The 26,530-nt window shown below is 35.5% G+C and overlaps 1 protein-coding gene across 1 annotated transcript in view; it reads left to right on the top strand.

Annotated features, from left to right (window-relative positions):
- LMBRD1 (LMBR1 domain containing 1) overlaps positions 1–26,530 on the top strand; it is a 126,531-nt gene that overhangs the window by 47,704 nt on the left and 52,297 nt on the right. The window contains exons 8-9 of the mRNA XM_025890619.2: positions 13,555–13,680; positions 17,406–17,558. Of these exons, the coding sequence (XP_025746404.1) occupies positions 13,555–13,680; positions 17,406–17,558 (279 nt within the window). The remainder of the gene's footprint in view (positions 1–13,554; positions 13,681–17,405; positions 17,559–26,530) is intronic.

The following is a 26,530-nucleotide window of genomic DNA, read 5'->3' as shown; positions in this document are numbered from 1 at the left end:
TTAAATTCAAAAAATGAAACCTCTAGACACACTATGTAGATATTTTAATTTTTTGGTGCCACCAAGTGGGGAAATGTTGAATAATGATACTTTCATACAAAATGTATCCTATGGACCGATGAAGTGCCTATAGAAACAGTGACTACTGAACTTTTTATTATATATACATATCAGTAAAAACTTTACCATGTCATACGTATATACATATATATAATATGCACACACACTTATATACACACACATAACATGCTAATCTAGATACATTTAATATAAAATATAAAGTAATAGATTAAAGAAAATTAAAGTGATAAATTAAGGATTCAGAAATAGAAATAGAGCATTGACTTTTGGTAATCTTTGAAGAGAGATATGCTCTTTAAAAGTCAAATTTTTCAGCCTTCCATGTGATACTGTGTTTCACTGAATCTATGTCACTGATTGTAAGATGTACCTGCCTATGCTTTCTTATCATTTCTAATTTTTGTTTTATGTTTAGTGTGAGTTTTTTAGACTTATATAAATACTTCTTTTTTTTTATTTTTTGACTTACATAAATACTTTTAAAAAACCATATCATTCTTCATATACAATAAGGAGAATATAAGTGAAATAAATTGGAAAGGTGTTCCTTAAAACTTCACATTTGGAATCTGAGTCTTCTGAATCACTTTTTTAAATACAAGACTGTCTTTTATGCTGTCAAGAGAATTGATGATGCAGCTTTTACTAAGTCCTCCACTCTTGTCTCTGGAATTTTCTTTGAAGCTGCTAACATACCCATTGTTAACTATAAGCTGTTTTTGTTGTTTCTTGTCTTGCCATGTGAAGGGCAAATGGAGAATGGCTTTTACTTTGGGTATGTTCCTTTAAGCTCATAAAGCACTTGGTTGTTGCTTTGTAAGAAAATGCGGAATTATGCTCTTTTTTTTTAATTTTATGTATTTATTTTGAGAGCAAGAGCAAGAGCAGGCACACGTGGGAGGGACAAAGGGAGAGAGAATCTCAAGCAGACTCCATGCTGAGTGCGGAGCCCCGTGCGTCCTTGGTTTCATGACCTGAGCCGAAACCAAGTCAAATGCTTAACTGACAAAGCCACCCAGGTGCCCCTGCTCCTTGTCAATAAATACTTGCTTCACTATTTGCTCCTTTCTTTCCCCTTACACATTAACTTTTTGTTTCAATGTCAAATCACAGTACTATCTTAAAGACATTGTAAGTGCAATTAAACTCAATAGTGGTAGCAAGAATGCATGTAACTCAAATAGAGGACTAACTGTAATGTAACCAGCTGTGACCAAATTTGTGACCATGCAGGTAATGACAGCTATGTCATGACTTCTGTGTAGTCGATGATTATAAGATGCATCCAAATTTCACTAATGTTAAATGTGAGAAAATATATGTCTTGGATTCAATGAATATTTAAAGGAGAAATCTTAATTATGTGTTTAATGAATTGTTTCATTAGTCATAAGCTCATACATGTCCTTGAATAATAGGTGTTACAAATATATGCCAACCATTTATGCAGTCTACAAGTAGTGCTTGGTATTGCACCTTTACAGTAATCCAGGGATCACAGGTTGGAAATTTTTATTCTAGATATCAGAGAGATGCATAGGGTGCTGTTCTAAACTGGGCAATGTAAGAAGGTATTAGAAGTATTGGGGCGCCTGGGTGGCTCAATCGGTTAAGCATCTGCCTTGGGCTCAGGTCATGATCCCAGGGTGGTGGGATGGAGCCCCACCTCCATCGGGCTCCCTGCTCAGTGGGGAGCCTGCTTCTCCCTCTGCCTGCCGCTCCCTCTGCTTGTGCTCTCTCTCTCTACAAATAAATAAATAAATTAAAAAAAATTATCCTTAAAAAAAAATGTAGTTTGTATGTATTCTTTCAAACATTTTAGGTTTTAATACATATGGTGATTTATTTTTGGAACTTGAACAAATAAAATTGGAGGCAATTATGACCAAGCATTTTAAAGGATATAATCTCTTTAGCCTTGTTGATTTTCTGATAATTCACTAGAGGGCAGTAGTAAGCAATAAAAGCTTTGTTTCTGAAAAAGATAGCTTTTTTATACTTTTTTTTTCAAAGAAGTCTGAGGCTAAATTCAAAAGTTTATTATTTAAAGACCTAAAGTTGTAATGATTAAATGTCTTATGTAATGTCTTATATCAGCTTTATCATAATCTAAATATTACAGTTAAATTTCCTGATAATCATTAAAACTTAAACATGCAATCCAAAAAAAAGCTAAAAGCTAGCTAATCCAAAACAATGACAACTTTCTTTTACTATTCTTTTCAGACTTAAAAATTCACAAGAAGATATTGTGTTCTGGTCCCATGTTACCACAAGGTGTTACCAAGAACACGTCTTTATTTTCTAAGATTTTTATATTAAGCTCTTTAGGAATTTACTTCAGCTCTTCTAATAAATATTTAAATTCCATGTAAGGAAATAAGTTCATGTGAATTTAGATTTCTTTTTTAAAACAATTGTTAAATATTATTAGGAGAAAAAAATAATTGAGACTTGGTTTTTACATACCAAATAGTCTACTGCACTTGTTACTAGTCTGGCTAAGAAATCTGTGTTTTTAAGAATTTTCTGAGTGATTCTGATTAGCCAAGTTTGGCAGATATAGTGAAACAAATGTGAAGACCAATAATGTTAACGTACAGAGTTTTGTACTATAATTGAGTTAAAAGCAAGGCACATTTACAAGTCAAGGCATATTTCTCAGACATGGTGTATGAGATGTGAAGGGCACTGAAATTTGCTGAAGAAATAGTGTTAAGAAGTTAGGCATTCTAGTTGAAGGCACTACATGTACTAAAGTATGGAAACTGGACAAAGCCAGAAGTAGTATAAAACCAGTGTTTTAAGAACAGTGAAAATTCAGAGGTGTGAGGCATGAGATGAGGTTGGTAGGGATCAGATTTTGAAGGGTTTTGTATGCCTGGATTAGATAATTGCAGTCTGTTCATAACAGTAATTCTACCTTTCATTGAAAAGTAACAAAACTTTTTTGAACAATCTTACATGAAATTCTGATATACAAAAAAGTTAGATGTACAACATAGAATTGCTCTGGTTGAAGTAGTAGCAGGTCTCTGTGTGGCTACTTGTCTTCCTATCTCCTGTAGTGGCCTTAAAGGCATCCACCCTGAATCCTAGGATATCCTCTCAAAGCACTTTGAAAACTATTCTAATTAGTCCTGGAGATCTTAATGGATGTTAATTATGGGAGTGACATAATCTGACGTGGATCCTAGAGATTACTTTGGAAACAGTGTAGAAGATAGATTTATACAAAGTGAGACCAGCAGACCAGGAAGGAGAATTTAGATGACCTTGTATTCAACTGTAGACTCTAAATAAGGGCCACATTGTTGATAATGACTAGAGCAACAGATTCCTTGGGAAATAATATTGAATACTGAGGTTCTCTACTTAGGGATCAAATCCATCTAAACAAGCTTTGGGGTAAAATAAGCTTGTTTGGAGGTCTTTGGGAGGACAGGGAATTTATGTGGGCATAAACTGTGTTTAGCAAAATATTTTTGCCTTGGAATTTGGTTTGACACAACATAGGTGTGTTAAAATTATATGTGAATGTGGATAATTGGTAAATAATCATTATGTAATACTGCCTATTCATCAGAGTCTTCAAGTATTATGTTACTTTTTTTCATTGTTTTAAAAAATCATGGAATTACTAGAAGAAACAGTGCCTACACTGTAAATGAGGGAGAACCACTTACTAATTTTAAGGAGGCTGTGGCAAAGGCAGGGACCCATAGACACTATCTGGTGATGGAAGCATTGGTGGAGTCCATTTTTGGAATCTCATTCTAACTTGCTGGTGACAGAGCAGATGAGTGCCATTTCTAGTGCTCTTCCTCTAGCATGCAAGCACTAGAGGGCATATTTTGCCCACTTAACCCTTAACCTGGCTGGCAAGCACCTCACACCACACAGCACTCCAGCTACAAAGGGCCAGGCTAGTGTCCTGAGCCCTGTTCTCCTCACTCAGTGATTGGGCTGCCAGTGGGCCAGATGAGCACCATGATCCCTACTTCCCCCATGTAGCAGTAAAGCTGCAGTTGGTCCAAGTGGGAGCCCTGAGTCCTGCCCAACCTATGCAGAGAACCAAGTTGTAACTGGGCGGGGAGAGTGCACTGAGCCCTACCTTCACTGTGCAGCACCCAAGCTACAACCTAGTTGGTCCAGTGACCTAAGTCCCACCTTTCCTGTGCAGCATATGGGCTGCAACTGGGCTGGTAAACACCTGACTCCTGTTCTCCCTTAGCAGCAGCTAAGCTGTAATTAGCTTCCAGGGACACCCTAAGCCCCACCTAATCAGCATAGAGACTGAGCTACAACTGTGATGGGCAAGCAGCTGGAACCCCACTCTCCCTGCACAGTGTCTGAGCCACAACTGGGCAGAGTGAGTGCCTGAGCCCTGATCTCCTAAACAGCAGTGCTGGCTCTTTCACACCTGGTGGGCACATGCAGCCCATCGAGTGGTTGCCCGTATGAAGTGTCTGACTCTGATGGCCAGGGTAGATTGCTCTAAAGGCCCATGTGAACCAGCTGTTAGACAAGACCACCCCTTCAAGACTGAGGGAGATAGCAGTTTCACCTAATACATAAAGACAAACAGAGAGGCAGAATGAGATCAAAGAATATGTTCCAAACCAAAGAATAAGGCAAATCTCCATTAAAAAAAAAACTTTAATGAAAGGGAGATAGTGACCTACCTGATAAAGAATTCAAGTAATGGTCATAAAGTTACTTAGCAATGTTGGCAGGAGAATGGATGAACACAAGAACTTTAGCAAAGCTGCAGAAAATGTAAGAAAGTATCAATTAGAAGTTATAACTGAACTGAAAAATACAGTAGAGTGTTCAGTAGCAGAAAGGATAAAACGGGAGCATGAAGGCAAAGCTTGAAGACAAAGCAATGGAAAACACCCAGACAGAGCAGCAAAATGAAAAGAATTAAAAGAAGGGAGGACAACTTAAGGGACTTCAGGAACTACATCAAGTGGGATAAATTTGCATTATAAAAGTTCCCAGAGGAGATGAGACAGAGAAAGGGCCAGAAAAATTATTTGAAGAAATAATGGCTGAAAACTTCCATAATCTGGAGAAGGAAACACATCCAGGTCTGGAAGCCCCGGGAGTTCCAAACAAGATGAACTCAACAAGAAACAATCTCAGACAAATTGTAGTTAAATTGGTAAAAGTTAAGCATAAAGAGAGGATCTTAAAAACAGCAAGAGGAAAGTAACATTACATACAAAGGAAACCCCATAAGGCCATCAGCAGATTTTTCAGTAGAAACTTTACAGGCCAGACAGGGGAGTGACATAACTAACTAATTTATTTAGTGGCATAACATATTTAAAGTGCTGAAAGGGAAAAACTGTCACCCAAGAATTTTCTACCTGGCAAGATTATCATTTGGAATTGAAAGAGAGGTAACAGTTTCCCATATAGAAAAAAGCTGAGGGAGTTCATCACCACTAAAGTATGAAGGGTTAAAGACAAGAACAGTAAAATTAAAAATACAGTAATTAGTGAGGCGCCTGGGTGGCTCAGTTGGTTAAGTGTCTGACTCTTGATTTCAGATCATGTCATGATCTCAGGGTCATAAGATTGAGCCCTGTGTTGGGCTCCATGCTCCTTGGGGCATAGGCTTGAGATTCTCTCACTCCTTCTCCCTCTACCCCTCCCCCTAAACATGTGCTCGTGCATGCTCTCTTCTCTTTCTAATATATATATATAATTAGTGAAGGGATGCATAAAATAAGATGTAAAATGTGTCATCAAAAATATAAAATGTGGGTAGGGGAAGTAAAATATAAAGCTTTGGGATGTGTTCCAAATTAACTTACTATCAACTTAAAAGAGATTGTTATATACATGAGATGTTATATATGACCCTTACAGTAACCACAAAGAAAAAACTTATAGTAAATACACAAAAGGAAAAGAGAAAGGAAACTAAACATAACACTGAAGAAAATAAATCAAATCACAGGGAAGAGAGAAAGAGAAGAAAGGAACAAAGAGAAACTACAAAAACAACCAGAAAACAACTAACAAAATAATACATAACTGTCAATAATTATTTTTTTATTTTTTAAAGATTTGTTTATTTATTTGAGATAGAGTGAGAGAGAGCGAGAGCAGGGGCAAGGGGCAGAGACAGAGGGAGAAACAGGCTCTCTGCTGAGCAGGGAGCCCGATGTGGGGCTCAGTCCCAGGACCCTGAGATAATGACCTGAGCTGAGGGCAGATGCTTAACCGACTGAGCCACCCAGGTGCCCCTCAATAATTAACTTCAAATGTAAATGGACTAAATTCTCCAATCAGAAGATGTAGGGTGACTGAATGGATTTAAAAAAAAAAAATCCTTCTACATGCTGCTAGTAAGAGACTTCAAATGTAACGACCCACATAGACTGAAAATGAAGGGATGGAAAAAAGATACACCATGGAAATGGAAAGAAAGCTGGGGTAATAATATTTCTATCAGACAAAGTAGACTTTAAAAAAAACCAAGATGATAAGAAAAAGAAGGGCATTAATATTGATAAAGATCTCAATCTAACGAGGATATAACATTTAAAAAAATTTTTTTTAGTATCATACAATGTATTATTGTTTCATGGGTACAGGTCTGTGATTCATCAGTCTTACACAATTCACAGCGATCACCATAGTGCATACCCTCCCCAATGTCCATTACTCAGCCACCCCATCCCTCCCATCCCCTTCCACTCCAGCTTGTTTGTTTCCTGAGATTAGGAGTCTCTTATGGTTTGTCTCCCTCTCTGGTTTTGTCTTGTTTCATTTTTCCCTGCCTTCCCCAATGATCCTGTCTTGTTTCTCAACTTCTCATATCAGTGAGATCATATGATACTTGTCTTTCTCTGATTGACTTATTTCGCTTAGCATAATACTCTCTAGTTCCATCCACTTCATTGCAAATGGCAAGATTTCATTTTTTTAAGGCCTGCGTAATATTCCATTGTACATATATATATATGTATATGTATATATACACCACATCTTTATCCATTCATCTGTTGATGGACATCTAGGCTCTTTCCACAGTTTGGCTGTTGTGAACATTGCTGCTATAAACATTGGGGTTCGTGTGCGTCTTCAGATCACTACATTTGTATCTTTGGGGTAAATACCTAGTAGTGCATTTGCTGGGTTGTAGGGTAGCTCTATTTTCAACTTTTTGAGGAACTTCCATACTTTTTTCCAGAATGGCTGCACCAGCTTACATTCCCACCAACGGTGTAGGAGGGTTCCCCTTTCTCCACATCCTCACCAACATTTGTCATTTCCTGACTTGTTAATTTTAGTCATTCTGACTGGTGTGAGGTGGTATCTCATTGAGGTTTTGATTTGGATTTCCCTGATGCCAAGTGATATTGAGCACTTTTTCATGTGTCTGTTGGCCATTTGGATGTCTTCTTTGGAAAAATGTCTATTCATGTCTTCTGCCCATTTCTTGATTGGATATTTGTTCTTTGGGTGTTGAATTTGATAAGTTCTTTATAGATTTTGGATACTAGCCCTTTATTTGATATGTCAGTTGCAAATATCTTCTCCCATTCTGTCAGTTGTCTGTTGGTTTTGTTGACTATTTCCTTTGCTATGCAAAGGCTTTTTGTGTTGATGAAGTCCCAATAGTTCATTTTTGCCCTTGCTTCCCTTGCCTTTGGCGATGTTTCTAGGAAGAAGTTGCTGCGGCTGAGGTCGAAGAGGTTGCTGCCCGTGTTCTTCTCTAGATTTTGTTGGATTCCTGTCTCACATTTAGGTCTTTCATCCATTTTGAGTCTGTTTTTGTGTGTGGTGTAAGGAAATGGTCCAGTTTCATTCTTCTGCATGTGGCTGTCCAATTTTCCCAACACCATTTGTTAAAGACACTGTCTTTTTTCCATTGGACATTCTTTCCTGCTTTGTCGAAGATGAGTTGACCATAGAGTTGAGGGTCCATTTCTGGGCACTCTGTTCTGTTCCATTGATCTATGTGTCTGTTTTTTAGAGCTTGAAGTCTGGAATTGTGATGCCACTGGCTTTGCTTTTCTTTTTCAACATTCCTCTGGCTATTCGGGGTCTTTGGTTCCATACAAAGTTGATGGTATTTTGGTAGGGATTGCATTAAATGTGTAGATTGCTCTAGGTAGCATAGACATTTTCACAATACTTGTTCTTCTAATCCATGAGCATGGAATGTTTTTCCATTTCTTTGTGTCTTCCTCAATTTCTTTCATGAGTATTCTATAGTTTTTTAAGTACAGATTCTCTGCCTCTTTGGTTAGATTTGTTCCTAGGTATCTTATGGTTTTGGGTGCAATTGTAAATGGGATCGACTCCTTAATTTGTCTCTCTTCTGTCTTGTTGTTGGTATATAGAAATGCAACTGATTTCTGTGCATTGATTTTTATATCCTGCCACTTTACTGAGTTCATGTATGAGTTCTAGCAGTTTTGGGGTGAAGTGTTTTGAGTTTTCCACATAAAGAGAATATAACATTTTAAATGTTTATGCACCCAATTTGGAGTACCTAAATATATAAGGTAGATATATTAATAGAAGTAAAAGGAGAAATACAGTAATAGTAGTGGATTTTAATACCCTCTTGGATCAGTGAATTGGCCATCCAGACAGAAAATCAGTAAGGAAACATTGACCTTAAATGACGTATTAGACCACATGGGCTTGATACATATAGAACATTCCATCCTAAAACAGCAGAATACACATTCTTTTCAAATACACATGGAACATTGTCTAGGATAGCTCGTATGTTAGGCCATAAAACAAGTTTCAGTAAATTTAAGAAGATTGAAATCATATCAAGTATTTTTACAACCACAATGGTATGAAACTATAAATCAGTTACAAGAAGAAAACTGGAAAAAACACTAACATGTGGAAGCTAAACAACATGTTAAACAACCAGTGGGTCAGCAAGGAAATCAAAGAGGAAATCCAGAATACCTTGAGACAAATGAAAATGTAACACAACATTCCAAAATCTTTGGGATACAGCAAAAGCCGGTTTAAGAGGGAAGTTCATAACAATACAAGCCTACCTCAAGACACAAGAAAAATGTTACATAAACAATCTACATTTAAAGGAACTAGAGAAAGAAGAACAAACCAGCCCAAAGTTAGTAGAGGGGAGGAAATTAAAGATCAGAGTGGAAATAAATGAAATAGGAAATAAAAAAACAGAGAAGATCAATGAAACAAAGAGCTGGTTCTTTGAAATGATAAACAAAATTGATAGACGTCTAGCCAGACTCATCACTAAATAAAATAGAATAGAATAGAATAAAATAAAATGAAAAAGCCCAAATAAAATCAGATCTGAAATGAAATTACAACTGATACCACAGAAATAAAAAGGATCATAAGAGAATACTGTAAACAATTATATGCCAACAAATTAGACAACCTAGAAGAGTTGGATAAATTTCTAGAAACACAGTCTTCTAAGATTGACCATGAAGAATAGAAAATCCGAATAGACCAATTACTAGTAATGAAATTGAATCATGTACAAAAACTTCAAGAAATAAAAGGCCAGATCGAGATGGCTTCACACATAAATTTTACCACAAATTTAAAGAAGAGTTAATATCTATCTGCCTGAAACTATTACACAAAATTGAAGAGGAAGGAACACTTCCAAACTCACTTTACGAGGCCAGCATTACCCCATTACCAAAACCAGACAAAGACACTGTGGAAAAAGAAAACTACAGGCCAATATCCCTGATGAACACAGAGGCTAAAATTCTCAAGAAACCAAAGTCGGCAATACATGAAAAGGATCATACACCATCACCAAATGAGATTTATTTCAGGGATGTAAGGATGGTTTAACATTTGCAAATCAATCAGTGTAGTACACCTCATTAACAGAACAAAGTGTAAAAATCATATCATTTCAGTAGATGCAGAAAAAGCATTGACTTAATTCAGTATCTGTTTATGATAAACACTCAACAAAATGGGTATAGACGGAACATTCCTTAACATAGTGAAGGCTGTATATGACAGACCCACAGTAATGAAGGCCATTCATGACAGACCCACAGCTGACATCATATTCAATGGTAAAAAGCTGAAAGTTTTTCCTCTAAGATTAAGAACAAGGCAAGAATGCACACTCTCGCCATCTTAATTCAACATAATATTGGAAGGCTTAGTGACTGCTGGTAGGCATGGAAAAGAAATAAAAGGCATCCAAATTGAAAAAAAGTAAAACTTTCACTGTTTGTCGATGACATGATACTATATGGAGAAAACCCTAAAGACCATCAAAAAACTATTGGAACTACTAAATGAATTCAGTGAAGTTGCAGGATACAAAATTAATATACAGAAATCCATTATATTTCTATACACTAATAATAAGTAGCATAGAGATTAACAATCCCATCTATAATTGTATCAAAAAGGACAGAATACCTAGGAATAAATTTAACCAAGGATGTGAAAGATCTATACCCTGAAAACCATAAGACCTTGAGGAAAGAAATTGAAGGCCACCCTCAAAATGGAAAGATACACCATGCTCATAGATTGGAAGAATTAATACTGTTAAAATGTTCATACTACCCAAAGTAATCTACAGAATCAGTGTAATCCCTCTCAAAATGCCAATGACATTTTTCACAGAGCCAGAACAAATAATCCTAAAATATTTATGGGCCCCAAAAAGCCAAAGCAACCTTGAGAAAGAAGAACAAAGTTGGAGGACTCATGCTCCCTGATTTCAAATTATACTATAAAGCTATAGTAATGAAAATAGTATGGTACCACAAAAACAGACACCTGGATCAACAGAATAGAATAGAAATCCCAGAAATAAGCCCACATTTATGTGGTCAATTAATCTACATGAATGGAGGCAAAAGCAGATGATGGGGAAAAGGCAGCCTTTTTAAATACTGGTGTTGTGAAAACTGGACAACTACAAGAGAAAAAATGAAATTGAGCCACTTTGTTATACCATATACAAAAATAAGCTCTAGGGGCGCCTGGGTGGCTCAGTCGTTAAGCGTCTGCCTTCGGCCCAGGTCATGATCCCAGGGTCCTGGGATCGAGCCCCGCATCGGGCTCCCTGCTCAGCGGGAAGCCTGCTTCTCCCTCCCCCACTCCCCCTGCTTGTGTTCCTGCTCTCTCTGTGTCTCTCTCTGTCAAATAAATAAATAAAATCTTTAAAAAAAAAAAATAAGCTCTAAATGGATTAAGGACTTGAATATAAGACCTGAAACCATAAATCTCCTTGAAGAAAATATAGGTAGTAAGCTTTTTGACATTGCTCTTAGGGCAATATTTTTTTGGGTATGTCTCTTTAGGCAAGGGCAACGAGCAAAAATAAATAAATGGGACTATACACAGTGAAGGAACTCATCAAAAGGAAAAGGCAACTTACTGAATGGAAGAAGATACTTGCAAATGATATATCCAGTAAGGGGTTGATACCCAAAATATATAAAGAACTCGTACAACTCAGTAATAAAAACAAAACAAAAAAGAAAAAACCCAACCTGTTTAAAAATGGGGCCTGAACAGACATTTTTCCAAGAAGACATACAAATGGCCAACAGGCACGTGAAAAGATGCAACATCACTAATTATCAGGGAAATGCAAATCAAAACCACAATGAGATACTACCCCTGTTGGAATGGCTAATATCAAAAAGACAAGAAATAACACATTTAGTGAAGATACAGAGAAGAGAACCGTCATGCACTGTTGGTGGGAATGCAAATTGGTGTAGCCACTATAGAAAATAGTATAGAGGTTCCTCAAAACATTAAAAATAGAAATACCATATGATCCAGCACTTCTGCTGTTGGGTATTTATCTGAAGAAAACGAAAACAGTAATTCGAATGAACACCTGTGTGTTCATTGCAACATTATTTACAATAGACAAGATATGGAAGCAACCTATGTGTCCATCACTGAATGGATAAAGATTTGATGTGCATGTGTGAACAACATGGGGGTTAGGGGTGCTGATCCCCCTGCATGTGTGAAAATCTGCATATAATTTTTGACTCCCCCCAAACTTAACTATTAATAGGATATTGTTGACCAGAAGCCTTACTGATAGCCTAAACAGTCAATCAACACATATTTTATATATCATATGTGTTGTATACTGTATTCTTAAAATAGAGAAGGGGCACCTGGGTGGCTCAGTTGTTAAGTGTCTGCCTTCAGCTCAGGTCATGATCCCAGGGTCCTGGGATCGAGCCCCGCATTGGGCTCCTGCTCAGCAGGAAGGCCGCTTCTCCCTCTCCCACTCCCCCTGTTTGTGTTCCCTCTCTCACTGTGTCTCTCTGTCAAATAAATAAAACTAATATAAAAGTAAAATAGAGAAAAGGCAATGTTGTTAAAATCTTAAGGGAAATACATTTATAGTACTATACTGTATTTATGAAGAAAAGAATCCATGTATCAGTGGACCCTTGCAGTTCAAACCCAAGTTATTCAAAGGTCAACTATAATTAAAATTGTCACTAAAGTTTTTTTGGAGTTGACATCTAGGTTGTAGAGAGTTTGAGAGACAATATGCAAGATCACCCAGGATATTTTGAAGTTTTGGGATTAAGCCTAAGAAATAGCCTTTATCACTTCTGCCTACATTCATTGTCTTGAACTCAATTTCATGAGCCTACTTAACTTCAGGGGAGACTGGCTAAAGTAGTTTGGCTGTGTGCTCAGGAGGAAAATGAAAAAAGATTTAAAATATGTAATGTGTCTGCTTTAGAGCCTGTTGCTGCAACCAGGAAGTGATAGTTGTCAGTTTTGTTTCTAAAGATTTAATGGTTTAGAATAACGGTCATGTGGCAATTGTCATTAAGTGTTTTTAATGGTTACAATTAAAAATCATCATTTGGGACTGGCTAATATAGAAAAATATAAAATATGTTTATTCTTAATGCTGATTAACATTAGAAAATACTTGTAGGAAAATACTTAAAATACTTAGCAAAATGATTAATTATACTTAAAACTTATAATAAACTGTATACAGATAATTGGTATGCTAATTAAATAATATGTATGTATTAAAAATTTAGTCAGGGTTTACTATATATATTGTTGGATAAAATTGTTTTTTCCATAGAAAATAATTTTATAAAGTGTTTCTACTAATTCACACTATCTTAACCCCTCATTAATCTGAAGTTGCAGTTTATTACTTTGGTATTCTTTTTACACTAATTTTGCAACTTTCCTTTGAAAAATACATGTTATCTATTCTGTGAATAGTTAGTATTACAGATGTCAGTTTATATAACTGTGAAATAAGAGAATTATGAGGCAGTATGTCATGATTCATTTCCATGTACTGTGTTCTTCAGTGACTATAATCCTTCACAACTGCTTACTCTTGCACTTGCTTTAAAGTTTAAAGGACGTTTTTCCCTCAAAATTATATGTATAAAATAGTAGTACTAAAACACATTTTAATTTTGTTTCTTTTAGGCCTATGGCATGTCTGCATTACCTTTAAATCTAATAAAAGGCACCAGAAGTGCTGCTTATGAACGTTTAGAAAACACTGAAGACATTGAGGAAGTGGAGCAGCACATTCAAACGATTAAATCAAAAGTGAGTTGTTATTTTATTGCAATTGGGAAGCATAAAAGCACATTGTCTTTGCACTACTTTCTGGTATGACTTAGACATTGGCAATCCCATATATTTGACATCAGTTGAATTTTTTTGCAACATATCTGTAACAAACTATGTCCATGGTTTTAAAATTTGTCCTCTGTGAAATGCAAGACACTGACAATTTGAGAATTTCTATCAGTGTTCTAACAAGTAAAAGCAAAAGTTTTGCTCAGGTATGATCAAGACCTTGCTTATTCCCAGGTATGTTGATTTTATGTGTAACATCAGATTTTACTGTATCACTTATGTTCAAGTTTTATGTACTAGTGGAATAAGCTAAAAATTCCATGTCATCACTTGCCAATTGAATGTACTTCTAAAAACACAATGAAGTTTTTTTCCTCTGTCACCTCAAGTAACAGATAAATATTATAGAAAATATTTAGAACAGATAAATAATACTTATAGAACACATAAAACCTATTTATAGAACATTTCTAAGCATTATTTAGAAAATAAGTTTTCTAAATTGTATTAAACTAGCATAATCCTGATACAGAAATCAGATGATAATTGCATACAAAAAAAGACTACATATGTACTGGTCTCTCATGAACTTCTTAGAAGCAAATGTTTTAATATAAAGAAAAATATTAGCAATTCAAACCTGTGTTGTAATAAGAGAATATTTTATAATTATCAGATTAGGTTTATCCTAGAAATTCAAGGATGATACATTAGAAAATCTACTAAAGTAGTTTAATGTATTGAGTTTAATGTAATAGGGATATTAACATTTTAATGAGAAATATAAGCATTTTAATAGCTGCTAAAGAATATTTAGTAAAAGTCAATTGTGGTTACGTTTTTGAAAAAAAGCCTTACCAGATTAGAAGAGAAGAGAGTGCTTAGGAAAGGAAATCTATAATGAGTGTCATACTTAATGATGAATTGAACATTCCCATTGAAGTCACACATAGGTCAGTGTGGCCAGTATCATTGCTGCTCATTAGCATATTCCTGGAGGTCCTTGTCAGATAAGAAAGAATGCAAGTATAAACATAAGAGGGAGAGAGAGGAAAAGGGAAATATACTTATTATTCACATATCATCTACCAAGAAAATCTGAAAGAATGATCGACAAATTAATGGAACTAATAAGAGTTCATCAAAGTGCCTGGATACAAACATATAGAAATCATTAAACAGTTGGAAGATGGAGTAAAAAATGGTCTCATTCACAATAGCTGCAGACTATAAAATAATAAGAAATGTCAGAATTGTCCTGGTAGAAATTAAATAAAATTTATTGCAATACATAATAGAAGACTGAAATATATTGAGAACTTCATCAGTTCCTGATTGGGAAGACTGAATATTGTAGAGATGACAGTTTTTCATAAGTTTAGGTGGAAATTTATAAAAGACAAAATATGAAATATTCATAGACCCCCAGGGGGTCTAGAAGGATGTTGTATTGCTTAATGGAGGTAACAGTAGGAAAGGGCAGTGGTACTCTGGGATAGTATGAAGGGAAGCTTTCACGTTTTACTTTTTTTAAAACAAAAGGTATGTATTCATATGCTTTATAATTACATTTTTTTTTCCAGATGAGATAATTAGTTAGCTGCTGGGTTTCTATCCTGGTGTTTGTTTCTCTGACCAAAATTATTCTTATATTGTTTTGGTCAATAGGCAAAGCAGAGGCAAAGCCCTTACTCCACTGAAATATTCACCAAGTAGACAGATATATAACTTGGGTTTATTTTTAGTGGACCCTTAAATTGGTTTATTAACTTTTTTTCTGAAATAGTGAAAGCTAGTTAAATAAAACTACCTCATTGTTGGTATCCTTTGGATATTAGAATGGCATTTCTGAGAAAAATTATATGTTTACGATACAAAGTACTGTACCTTTCTCATGCCACACACTTGAAGTATTATTGCCTGGATCTATCTTCTAGAAGGGAATGTTTGTTTTATTCCTTTGTCCTTCCAAAAATACCTTTCCTTGAGGTTCCTTTTTCTTGGGAAGAAGTTCGATAGTACCCATTGTACTTAAAGGAATGAAGATAATTAAATATAGTCTAGTGTATGCAGAGTATGGCCTCTGGACCAGTAGCACCAGAATCTCCTGGGACTTTGGTAGAAATGCACATTTTAGGCCCCACCCAAGACCAACTAAATTTTAGTTATAGGGTCTAGAAATCTGTGTTTAACAAGGTAATTGTTATGCATGATAAAGTTTGAGAAGCAGTTTGATAAAGTATGGAAGACGACGGCTGGTTCCAGAAGAGTATGGCAGTGCCATTATGTAAAGAGATCATTATTACTGTGCAGGTATCTTTATTAAAGGATATTTGGATATTGTCTTCATTATAGCTATGATTTCAGATGAGGCTGCACTGCATATGCTAGAGAGCAATTTTGTTGTCTCTCTCTTAAGAACCTATTTAAATCTGAATAGGGATATTAACATTTTAATATCTGATGTCTTTACATTTTATTTTATTTATTTTTTTATTTTTTAAAGATTTTATTCATTTGAGACACAGAGATAAAGAGAGAGAAAGCATGAGCAGGGAGAGAGGCAGAGGGAGAAGCAGGCTCCTCGCTGAGCCAGGAGTCTGATGTGGGGCTCGATCCCATGACCCTGGGATCATGACCTGAGCCGAAGGCAGACGCTTAACCATCTGAGCCACCCAGGTGCCCCTACATTTTATTTTTTTAAAGATTTTATTTATTTGAGAGAGCGAGCACAAGCATGAGTTGGGGGGGCGGGCAGAGGAGAAGGAGAAAGCAGATTCCCCACTGAACAGGGAGCCTGATTCAGGGCTCAATCCCAGGACCCTAGGATCATGACTTGAGCCAAAAGCAGACACTTAACCAACTGAGCCACCCAGATGCCCCTGATGTCTTTACATTTTAAAAATGCAGTTCCATGTAAATATTTTTCTTGTTGCTTCCAATAAAAGCAAACAAATTTATGTTACCTTTTTTTGTTTATTTTTAGCAATTGTCATTTATTGTAACTAATTATTGTATCCAATTGAAGACACTTGTGGGCAGGGGAGTTCAAGCAGGAAAGTGTTATCTTTGAACCACCATTGAGAAAGGTACTGCTTATGATTATAGTAAGCATCAGATAAAAATAGATGGATGAAAGTTACCTCTCAGTAGGCTGGCCAAAGAAAAGATAACTTATGTGCAAAAGTCCTTGGAGAATAAGAAAGTGACATTTCTTAGCAATTGTTATAAATACCTCTGCATAGCACATACTGGTATTACATCCCTCTGCTGTATCTGAATCGGGGGCTGACCAAAGGGAGAGAAGGGGTAGAACCAAATATACTAAGATAAGGGATAGAAAGAGGAGCTTGGAGGTGAGAGAGAGTAATTGAACAAATTGAATAAAGTACCCCATAAAAAGGGCATTTTTAAAGATATTTATCTCCTTTCCACATAACTTTACCATATATTTGGAAAATAGGAATCAAGAAGTTCAGTATTAAATGTACACACATCTATATTTTGATGCTGATCTTGGTTCAGAGATGTGTATTGTCACAAAGATGTCATTTTTTTTTTTTCAGTTTGTAAATTTGCCTAAGGAGTATCCAACCTAAAAAAGGTTTTGTTGCATGATTTGATAAATCTGATGGGTACTTTACTAAGACCTTAATGGTAAAAAACTGTTTTATTTTGTTCTGAATTTGCAGAGCAAAGATGGTCGACCTTTGCCAGCAAGGGATAAACGTGCCTTAAAACAATTTGAAGAAAGGTTACGAACACTTAGGAAAAGAGAGAGGCACTTAGAATTCATTGAAAACAGCTGGTGGACAAAATTTTGTGGTGCTCTGCGTCCCCTGAAGGTAAATGGAGTTTTAAAAAAATTATCTTTGTCACTCTTTTCCCAAGTTTATGTAGACCTCTTAGAGTAATTGAGTTCTCTTTGTGAGGAATTACAGCATGGTACTTACGAGCATGAATTTCGGAGTTAAAGTGATTTTGAATCATAGCTCTGTCATTTGGTAGTTTGGGCCAGTTACACACCTCTCTGAGCTTCATTCATTTACTCATGTGTAAAGCAAGTATTATAACAGAGATGTTGGGGAATTTAAATTAAAATATAAGAAAGTAATGTAGTGTGTTGCTAACACATTTTGCAAGTTTGTACTTCTCCATAACTAGGAGAATTGGGACCCATATTAGAATTCAGGAACCCTAACTGAAAGTAATAGAATTTGCTTCATTGTTAGATGGTATGTTTCTGAAAGTATGTAAAAAGGTATTATTTAGTACAGAAAACCATTAATTAATCCTTACTGCCTCCCTCCCTCCCTCCCTTTCCTTCTTTTCCTTCTTTCTTTTCTTTTTTGAAAGTATCATTTGCTAGCCATGAATTCTTCAGACAGTGGTACCTAAACTTAAGTACCTACATTGAACTAAGGGCATAATAATAAAACTCTGAGTCTAAAAAGTAGCTAGAACTGCTGCTGGCCACAGACTTCTATATTGTCTATTCTGTATCTGGCATTTCAAACACCAAGCTTTGTATATAATAGTGTGTAAGTTGTAATTTAGAAAGTGCAGTGAATAGACTGGTTTAAGGAAGGTTAAGCAAGATAAAGCTATAAAGTGGGTTTTGGCTAAGTTTAAAAAAAATGTTTTAGAGAGCCTCATGAAATGGTTAGTCAGGTTGAGTTCTGCTTTGTTTTCCTCTTGTAATTAGAAAGGAAATCAGGAAATGCATTGACTGCTCACCTTAAAAACCTGGTTTTTGAAAGAGTTCTTCAAAAATATATTGTAATCAGAGCTATCGTGTATTTTTATTTTATTTATTTATTTATTTATTTATTTATTTTAAAGATTTTATTTATTTATTGACAGAGATACAGTGAGAGAAGGAACACAAGCAGGGGGAGTGGGAGAGGGAGAAGCAGGCTTCCCGCGGAGCAGGGAGCCCGATGCGGGGCTCGATCCTAGAACCCTGGGATCATGACCTGAGCTGAAGGCAGATGCTTAACTGACTGAGCCACCCAGGTGCCCCTATTGTGTATTTTTAAACCTTCTGTTAGAATCAGTTTTATTGAAGACTCACCACTCCTTTTTTGCGGGGTGATTGTCTTTATAATACCAGAAGTATGATGAAATCCTCCTCAATCTTTTTTTTTTAATCTCCTCAACCTTATCTTAATTCTGTATTTTTTATATGGCTTCTTTATAAATATTTATAAACTGGTCTAACATGGGCTGCCTTGATTTAAACACACTCTGTCCTATTTCACTGAACCTATGTTTGGAGGGATTTTTAAATCAACTTTAATAAGTGTGCAGATTGATTTTGCCAAATACAGATATGTAAATATGGAAGATCCACATCACTCCAAAAAGCTACTTGATGTCTTCCCCTGTCCCATGGAACTCAGACCCTGGGTGTTGATGTCTTTCTGTCATTATAGTTTAGTTTTTTGTGTTCTATAATTTCATGTAAATGAAATCATAAGAGTGTAGTATAATCTTTTTTCTGGCTTTTTTGGTGCAACAAAGTGTTTTTGAGATTTGTCTCTGTTGCATGTTTTCTTTCAGTAATTCATTCTGTTTTACTGCTGGGTAGCATCCTGATGTGTCTGTCTATGTCACAATTTGTTTATCCACTCACCTTTTAGTGGAGATTTGAGTTATTTCCAGTTTGAGATTATTATGAATAATGCTGTTGTGAATATCTGGTATAGATGTGTGTTTTCATTTCATTCATTTTTCTTGGGTAAATAACTAGGAGTAGAATTTCTGAGTGTAATGTTTAATGTACATTTAACTTTATAAGAAACTGCCAATGTATTTTCCAAAGTGGTTGTACCATTTTGCATTCCCACAGCAATATGAGATTTCACATTGCTTCACATCCTTGTCAACTCTTATATTGTAACTTTGTAATAGTTATTCTGATGAATTTATAATACTATTATGGTTTTGATTTGCATTTCCTTGGTGACTAATGATACTGAGCATTTTTTAGTATTCTTATTGTGTATTTTCTTTAAAATGCTTGTGTAAATCTTTTGTCCTTTTTTTAAAATTAAATATTTGTTTTATGAGTGAGTTACAAGAATTCTTTATATATGCTGCATTAAGTACTTTGTGAAATATATGTATTGTGAATGTTGTCTCGTACTTTATAGATTGCCTTTATGTTTTCTTAAACTGTCATTCAAAGAGATGTTCCTTAAATTTTTATTGCAATCATTTTCTCATATGTTTTCTTCTGGAAATTTTATGGTTTTAGCTCTTATATTTTAGGTTTGCGATATAATTAATATTGTGGGATGGTATAACTTAAGGGTTTATTTTCCATATGGATATTCAGTTGTTTCAGCAGCATTTTTGTCAAGACTGTTCTTTGCTCATTGACTTCCTTGGTACTTTTTTTTTTTTAATTTTTTTTTTTTAAAGATTTTATTTATTTATTTGAGAGAGAGAGAATGAGAGATAGAGAGCACGAGAGGGAAGAGGGTCAGAGGGAGAAGCAGACTCCCCGCCGAGCAGGGAGCCCGATGCGGGACTCGATCCCGGGACTCCAGGATCATGACCTGAGCCGAAGGCAGTCACTTAACCAACTGAGCCACCCAGGCGCCCCCCTTGGTACTTTTTCAAAACCAATTGATCATGTGTATGTGTGCGTCTATTTCAGGACTTTCTTTTTTGCTTCGTTGATTTATATGTCCTTATGCTAAAACTTGATTACTGGTATGTTATACAATCAGTCATGAAATCAAGGAGTATAAATTCTTCAGTTTTGTTTTTCTTTTTCAATATTGTTTTAGCTATTCTAGATCTTTGCATTTCCATATAAATTTTAGAATCAATACAGAAGACCCATTGGGATTTCTATTGGGATTACTTTGAATCTGTAGGCAAATTTGGGGAGAATTGATATTGTAAACTTGAACCAAATGAGAGTTCGTCCACCTGATGAACATCAAGCCAGTAAAAACTGACACCAGTCTTTTGCAGTGAACAATGATACTGGTGTGGCACCACCCAGGGTAACAGGGAGCTAATGCTCTAAAGACCTGAACTACCTGATGGCTTGCAAGTGAAGGTTTTTAAAGGCAAATTTTGGGGCAGGGGCCCTCCTGAGAAGGTCAGCCCCACTGATTGGAGGCCCATGTTAGCAGGTACTCTAGTACTGCTTTGGTGCCTCAGAGATCTTTTCCATCTCAAGAGACTTGGAATCTTAAAAATACCTTTATTCTATATGTTAGAAATTTCATTAAGTACATTTTGGTGATTATATCTTTACTTGTAAGCTAGTGGGGTTGTATTCCTACAGGTTCCCTGGCCAGTCCAGCCGTGCCCAAGGATAGTAGGCCCTTTGGTATTCATTTTCTCATCTGAACTGACAAGATGGATGCTGGCTTTAATATCTTAATACTGAATCTTCTAGTCCATGAACATGAGATCTTTCCATTTATTCATGACATCTGAAAGTTCTCTTTGCAGTATTTTGTAGGTTCAGCATGGAGGTCTTTCAAATATTGTGATAAATATATCTATATCTTTGTTTATACTGTTACACATGATTTTATTTAATTTCAGTTTTCAGTTATTGGCTTCTTAGTATGTAGAAATTTGTTTTTGTACATTGATCTCATATCATGCAACCTGGCTAAATTATTACCTCTAGTAGCCTTATTATAGATTCCTAAGGAATTTTTATGTACATGAACATGTTAGCTGCTAAGAGACAGTTTTATTTCTTCCTTTTCAATCTAAGAGTTCCAGGTGCTTTTTTTTTCTTATTGTACCGGCTAAAACCTCCCATCCAGTCAATTTACCACTTACTCTTTTTGTTATATATATGTATTATTCTTGAATATGGATCTAAGTGCTTACCTATCTTTCATTTTCTGGGCCTGTTAGGAATAATAGGAATAATTAGGAGTAATAGGCATGCCTGAAGGAAAACTCTGGGGATATAAACTTACTGTCTATAATTGAGGGTTTAACATGAATGTGAAGAGATAAGCACTGCTTTTTTTATTCAGATGAAATATGAAAATTATTTTTTCTTCAGTGTGTTTGTGCACAGTTGATATAATCAGAAATGGGAAGTCACATGCTCTAAGTGCTTCTTAAACATTATCATCCAAGTAGTCCTAGTGGAAGAAGGTAGAGATAGGCCCACTCATTCCTCTGCATTGCTCAGTACATGCTGGAGGTGACTTAAGACCTGTGAGAAGCTCCTGATACAAAATTTCTTTGAAGTTATGCTCTATCTCAAAATTTTGTGCTAGTATTGACTTTTACTCTGTATTCTAATCCATGTTTATTTTATTATAAAATGTATTAGATTTAAATTTTTGCAAATGCAAAAGTTCAGAGTTTGATGATTATGTGATTTTTTTGAGAAAATATAATTTTTTTTCCTTAAGATTAGATCCCCTGAGATACCTACTGATCTTGTGATTTCACATTACCATGTATTTTGCGGGGTATACATAACTCATTTCTTCTTTTTTTTTTTTTTAAGATTTTTATTTATTTGAGAGAGAGCACAAGCAGGGTGGGGGAGGGGCAGGGGCAAAGGGAAAGGAAGAAGCAGGCTCCCCGCTGAGCAGGGATCCTGATGCGGGGCTCTGTCCAAGGACCCTGGGATCATGACCTGAGCCTAAGGCAGACACTTAACCAACTGAGCCACCCAGGCATCCCTGCATACCTCATTTCAGAGGCAGGGATTTTGCTGTCACATACATCTGGTTTTGAATACTTGTTCTGAGCCTCACCAGCTATGTAAACTTGTTACTTCACCTTTCTTTTTCTTTTTTTTAAGATTTATTTATTTACTTCTGAGAGGTGGAGGGGAGAGAGAGCACGAGTGCAGGCAGGGGCAGAGGGAGAGATAAATTTTAGCAGACTCCTTGCTGAGCTTGGAGCCTGACCCAGGGCTTGGTCTCACGACCCTGAGATCTTGACCTCAGCCGAAATCAAGAGTTGGGCACTTAACCAACTGCGCCACCCAGGTGCCCTGTTACTTCACCTTTCTAAACCTTTTCTCATCCTTATAATGGAGTTACATACTTACCTTATTTTTGTTATGGGAATTAAAAGAAATAATGTATGTAGTGTTAGTGCCTTTTGATGTAAACAGCTCAGAAAACTGCAGCTGCTGTTGTTATAGTTCTATATATAGGATTTTTCCACTTCTTAAATGGTGCCGGAGAACTCAAGGGAAAAAAGCAGTTTTGTGTTGTAGACATTTATAAAACTAAGCATCTAATTAAAATAAGTTAATGGCTCCTTAAAACAACTTTTATATATAATACTGAATACATTTCTAAGCATACAGTCTAATGTTAATTAAACACTTGAATAAATTCTCCCCTGACAGAAGGGCATACTATGAGCTTTTACAGCTAATTGGCCTGGGTAACCTATAGATTCATTAGGTTTTAAATATAATTTTTTATTTTATTATATATATATTATTATATTTACTATATATATGTTTACTATATATATATTTGCCTATTCTGGGTATCATATAAGTGGAATTATTCTGTATTTGTTCTTTTGTGCTCAGCGGGGAGCCTGCTTCTTGCAAAAGAATTGCAAGCAGGGACTCAAACAGATACTTGTCCACCAGTTACCACAGCAGCATTATTCACAAAAGCCAAAAGTTGGAAACAACCCAAATGTGCACCAACAGATAAACAAAATGTGAAATATACATATAATTGAATATTATTCCGTCTTAAAAAGGAATGAAATTTTGGTACATCTGCAACACAGATGAATCTTGAAGACATTATACAAATTTGGATTATGTATGGGAGAGTTCATCTCTGGGGTCTGTTTCATTGGTTATATATCTGCCTTTATGCCAGTACCAAACTGTTTTGATTACTGTAGCTTTGTAGTAAGTTTTGAAATAGGAAATATGAGTCTTGTAACTTTGTTTTTCTTCTGCAAGATTGTTTTGGCTATTTGAGATTTTTGAAATTCCATATGAATTTTAGGATAGGTTTTTTTGTTTTTGCATAAAAACACCTTTCCAAAAAATACCTTTGTACTTTTCATAGGCATTGTGTTGATTCTGTAGATCACTTTCAGTGTTATTGTTATTTTAACAATATTAAGGCTTTAAGTCCATTAACATGGCGTGTCTTTACATTAACTTATGTCTACTTGAGTTTCTTTCAGCAGTGTTTTGTAGTTTTCAGTGTATAAGTCTTTTGTCTCTTTGTTTAAATTTATTCCTAAGCATTTTATTATTTTTGGTTCTGTTTATTTGAATCAGACCCATAATAAAGAACTAGCAAAATTTTTATTTCTGCTTGTCCCACTAATCTCCTAACCCCCCAACATATACACAAACATAAACCAACTAAATTTCATAAGGTGAGCAAACAGTGAAAAATAATTTCATCATACACAGTGCATTGTTTTGAAGGTGTGTGGAAATATTTTTATGTTTCCTTACTAGTATTTTTGTCATGTCATTTTACCCTTTGAAATTTACTATGAATTATGTTTAAAGATGTAGCAGATTTTCTTTCTCAGAATAACACTTAAAGCATGTATGTTTTACATGGTGGTGGTGGTTTGTTTTAGGCTATACTGTTTGAGTATGTCTAAAGACAAAGACTAGCACTTTCTAACTTTAAAGAAGTCTTATTAAATGTTTTACTGGAAGTATAAGTGTGCATTCCAGAGTTTTACTTGATCACTATTTGAGATATATACTTTAGGTGCTTCTTAAGATGTGTTTCGGGTAGTTTAGGTTGGTAGTAATTGTGTGTTAGAGTTCCTGTAACCTACAGTGTCTTTTGAAGATTGCCAGTAACTTTATGATATGGATACTGAAGTTCATATAAGAATAAACACTTGTAAGCGACTTAATCCATCTTTATATTAGTACAGTCATGAAACTTAAGTGTGTAGAAAAGCTTGGATTTGGGTCTTGTTAATCAGTAACTGATCAATACATAACTTTGTTTTTTGTGTTTGTGTTGAAGAACAACTTGTTTAACATATGTGGTTGATTCATTAACATTGAGCTTAAGACTAACAGCAGTTATAACTCATGCCTGAACAGAGTTTACCTAACACATGTATTTTCTCAGTAATCACAGCCGTCTTAGTCTTAGGAACACTAGACAGCACTTCAGCACTATGCTTGGGGGCTGTTTAAAAGAGCAAAAGTGCCAACACAAAAGCACAGAAATGCAAAGAATGGAACACTAAATAGACAAAAGATACTTGTTTACAGTATGAGACCTGAAATAAGAAAGAGTGTTTGCCTTGTTGTGCAAGCTGGAAACTTGCACATCAGGTGACTTAGATTTTTTTCATTACTCTGCACATATCCCAGAAGACCACAAGTGCCCCAAGTATTGATTTTAAGGTTATAAATAAATTTTAGTGAGTAAATGGATTTGCAAATACAGAATCTGCAAATGAGAATCAACTGTACCTATAAGTAAAAACAAAACAAAACAAAAATCCCCAAATCCAGCAAGTGTTCTCTTCAGCTTTTACTGTAAAACTTTGTGTTTAAACAAAGATAATTTGGGGAAAATTGCTTGGGAGAGAGAAGAGGAGATTTGGAGGTGGGCCTGAGATTGATCTGAATCCCCCTAAAAGTTAACTAAGCTAGTCACATACACACAAAAAAATTGTATGATTCCACTTATATGAGGTATCCAGAGTGGTTAAATTCATAGAAACAGAAAGAATGGTGGTTGCCAGGGGTTGGGAAGAGGGAAACATGGGGAGTTGTTGTTGAATTGGTACAGAGTTTCAGTTTTGCAAGATAGGATTCTTGGAGATTGGTTGCACAACAATATGAATGTAGTTAACACTACAAAACTGTATACTTAGAAAAAGGTTAAGATGTAAACTTTATGTTATATATCTTTTACCACTATTTAAAAAACAGAAACAAAAAACAAGTGGCTAAAAACCAGGGAGAAATGAAGAGTTGGACTGTGGGAAAAAATGGAAGGAAAACACAGTTAAATTCAGAAATGAATACAAAATTATAGGGTGTCCAAAGGAGAATAGACTCAAATAAATTTAATAAGTGGCATTGAATAAAGGTAGGTAAAGGAGAAAGAAAACAAGGTGAAATAAAAAGGATCAAAAAATGTTGAAATGGAAGAGAAACTACATAGGTTTAATTGGTATCCACACAGAAGTAAAACAAAACAAATTAGGAGGAACTAATATTTAAAGCCATATTCCCAAAAAATCCACCTAAAAATAGACAGACATGAATCTACGTATTGAAAGAGCCACCTTGTACCTGGGAGAATTTATGTGCATTTTCCTAGTAACACTGACTTCAAAATTAAAGAAGAGCCTTGAAGATTTCCAAATTAAAAAATCAACTGACTTTACAAGGGCAACATAGTTAGAATCAGACTTCTTAAAAAACATGATAAAGCAAGGCAAGAATGGGGGGAACATTAAAAAAGTCTCAGTGAAAAAGTATGAAGCCAGAAGTTTATATTTAGCCAAACTATCTTTTAGAAAAACAATTTTTAAACATTTAAAAACTCAGGGAATTCTGTACCCATGTGCTCTTGAGAAATCCACTAGTTGCCAAGCTCTAATCAGCCAAGAGGTGAGAGGGGAAAACATCAGCAAAAGAAATAAAGGTGAATATTTAATATTGCAGATCTGTGAAGAAAAGATGTGGGCAAGGGTGAGACTATGTATAAACATTGTATGTTCTGATGAAACAAATCATGCAATTAAGAAGGGGGAAGAGAAGTATGGTTTCTCATAGATTACTATGTGCGGAATTAGGTGGGAATTGGATACATAAAAATTAAACAAC

The sequence above is a fragment of the Callorhinus ursinus genome, unplaced genomic scaffold (genome assembly GCF_003265705.2).
Source record: "Callorhinus ursinus isolate GAN/ISIS: 27379988/994484 unplaced genomic scaffold, GSC_fseal_2.0 scaffold22, whole genome shotgun sequence".
NCBI classification, from domain to species: domain Eukaryota; kingdom Metazoa; phylum Chordata; class Mammalia; order Carnivora; family Otariidae; genus Callorhinus; species Callorhinus ursinus.
The sequence above is the reverse complement of the archived record's forward strand: the minus strand, read 5'-3'. Positions and strand labels throughout refer to the sequence as shown.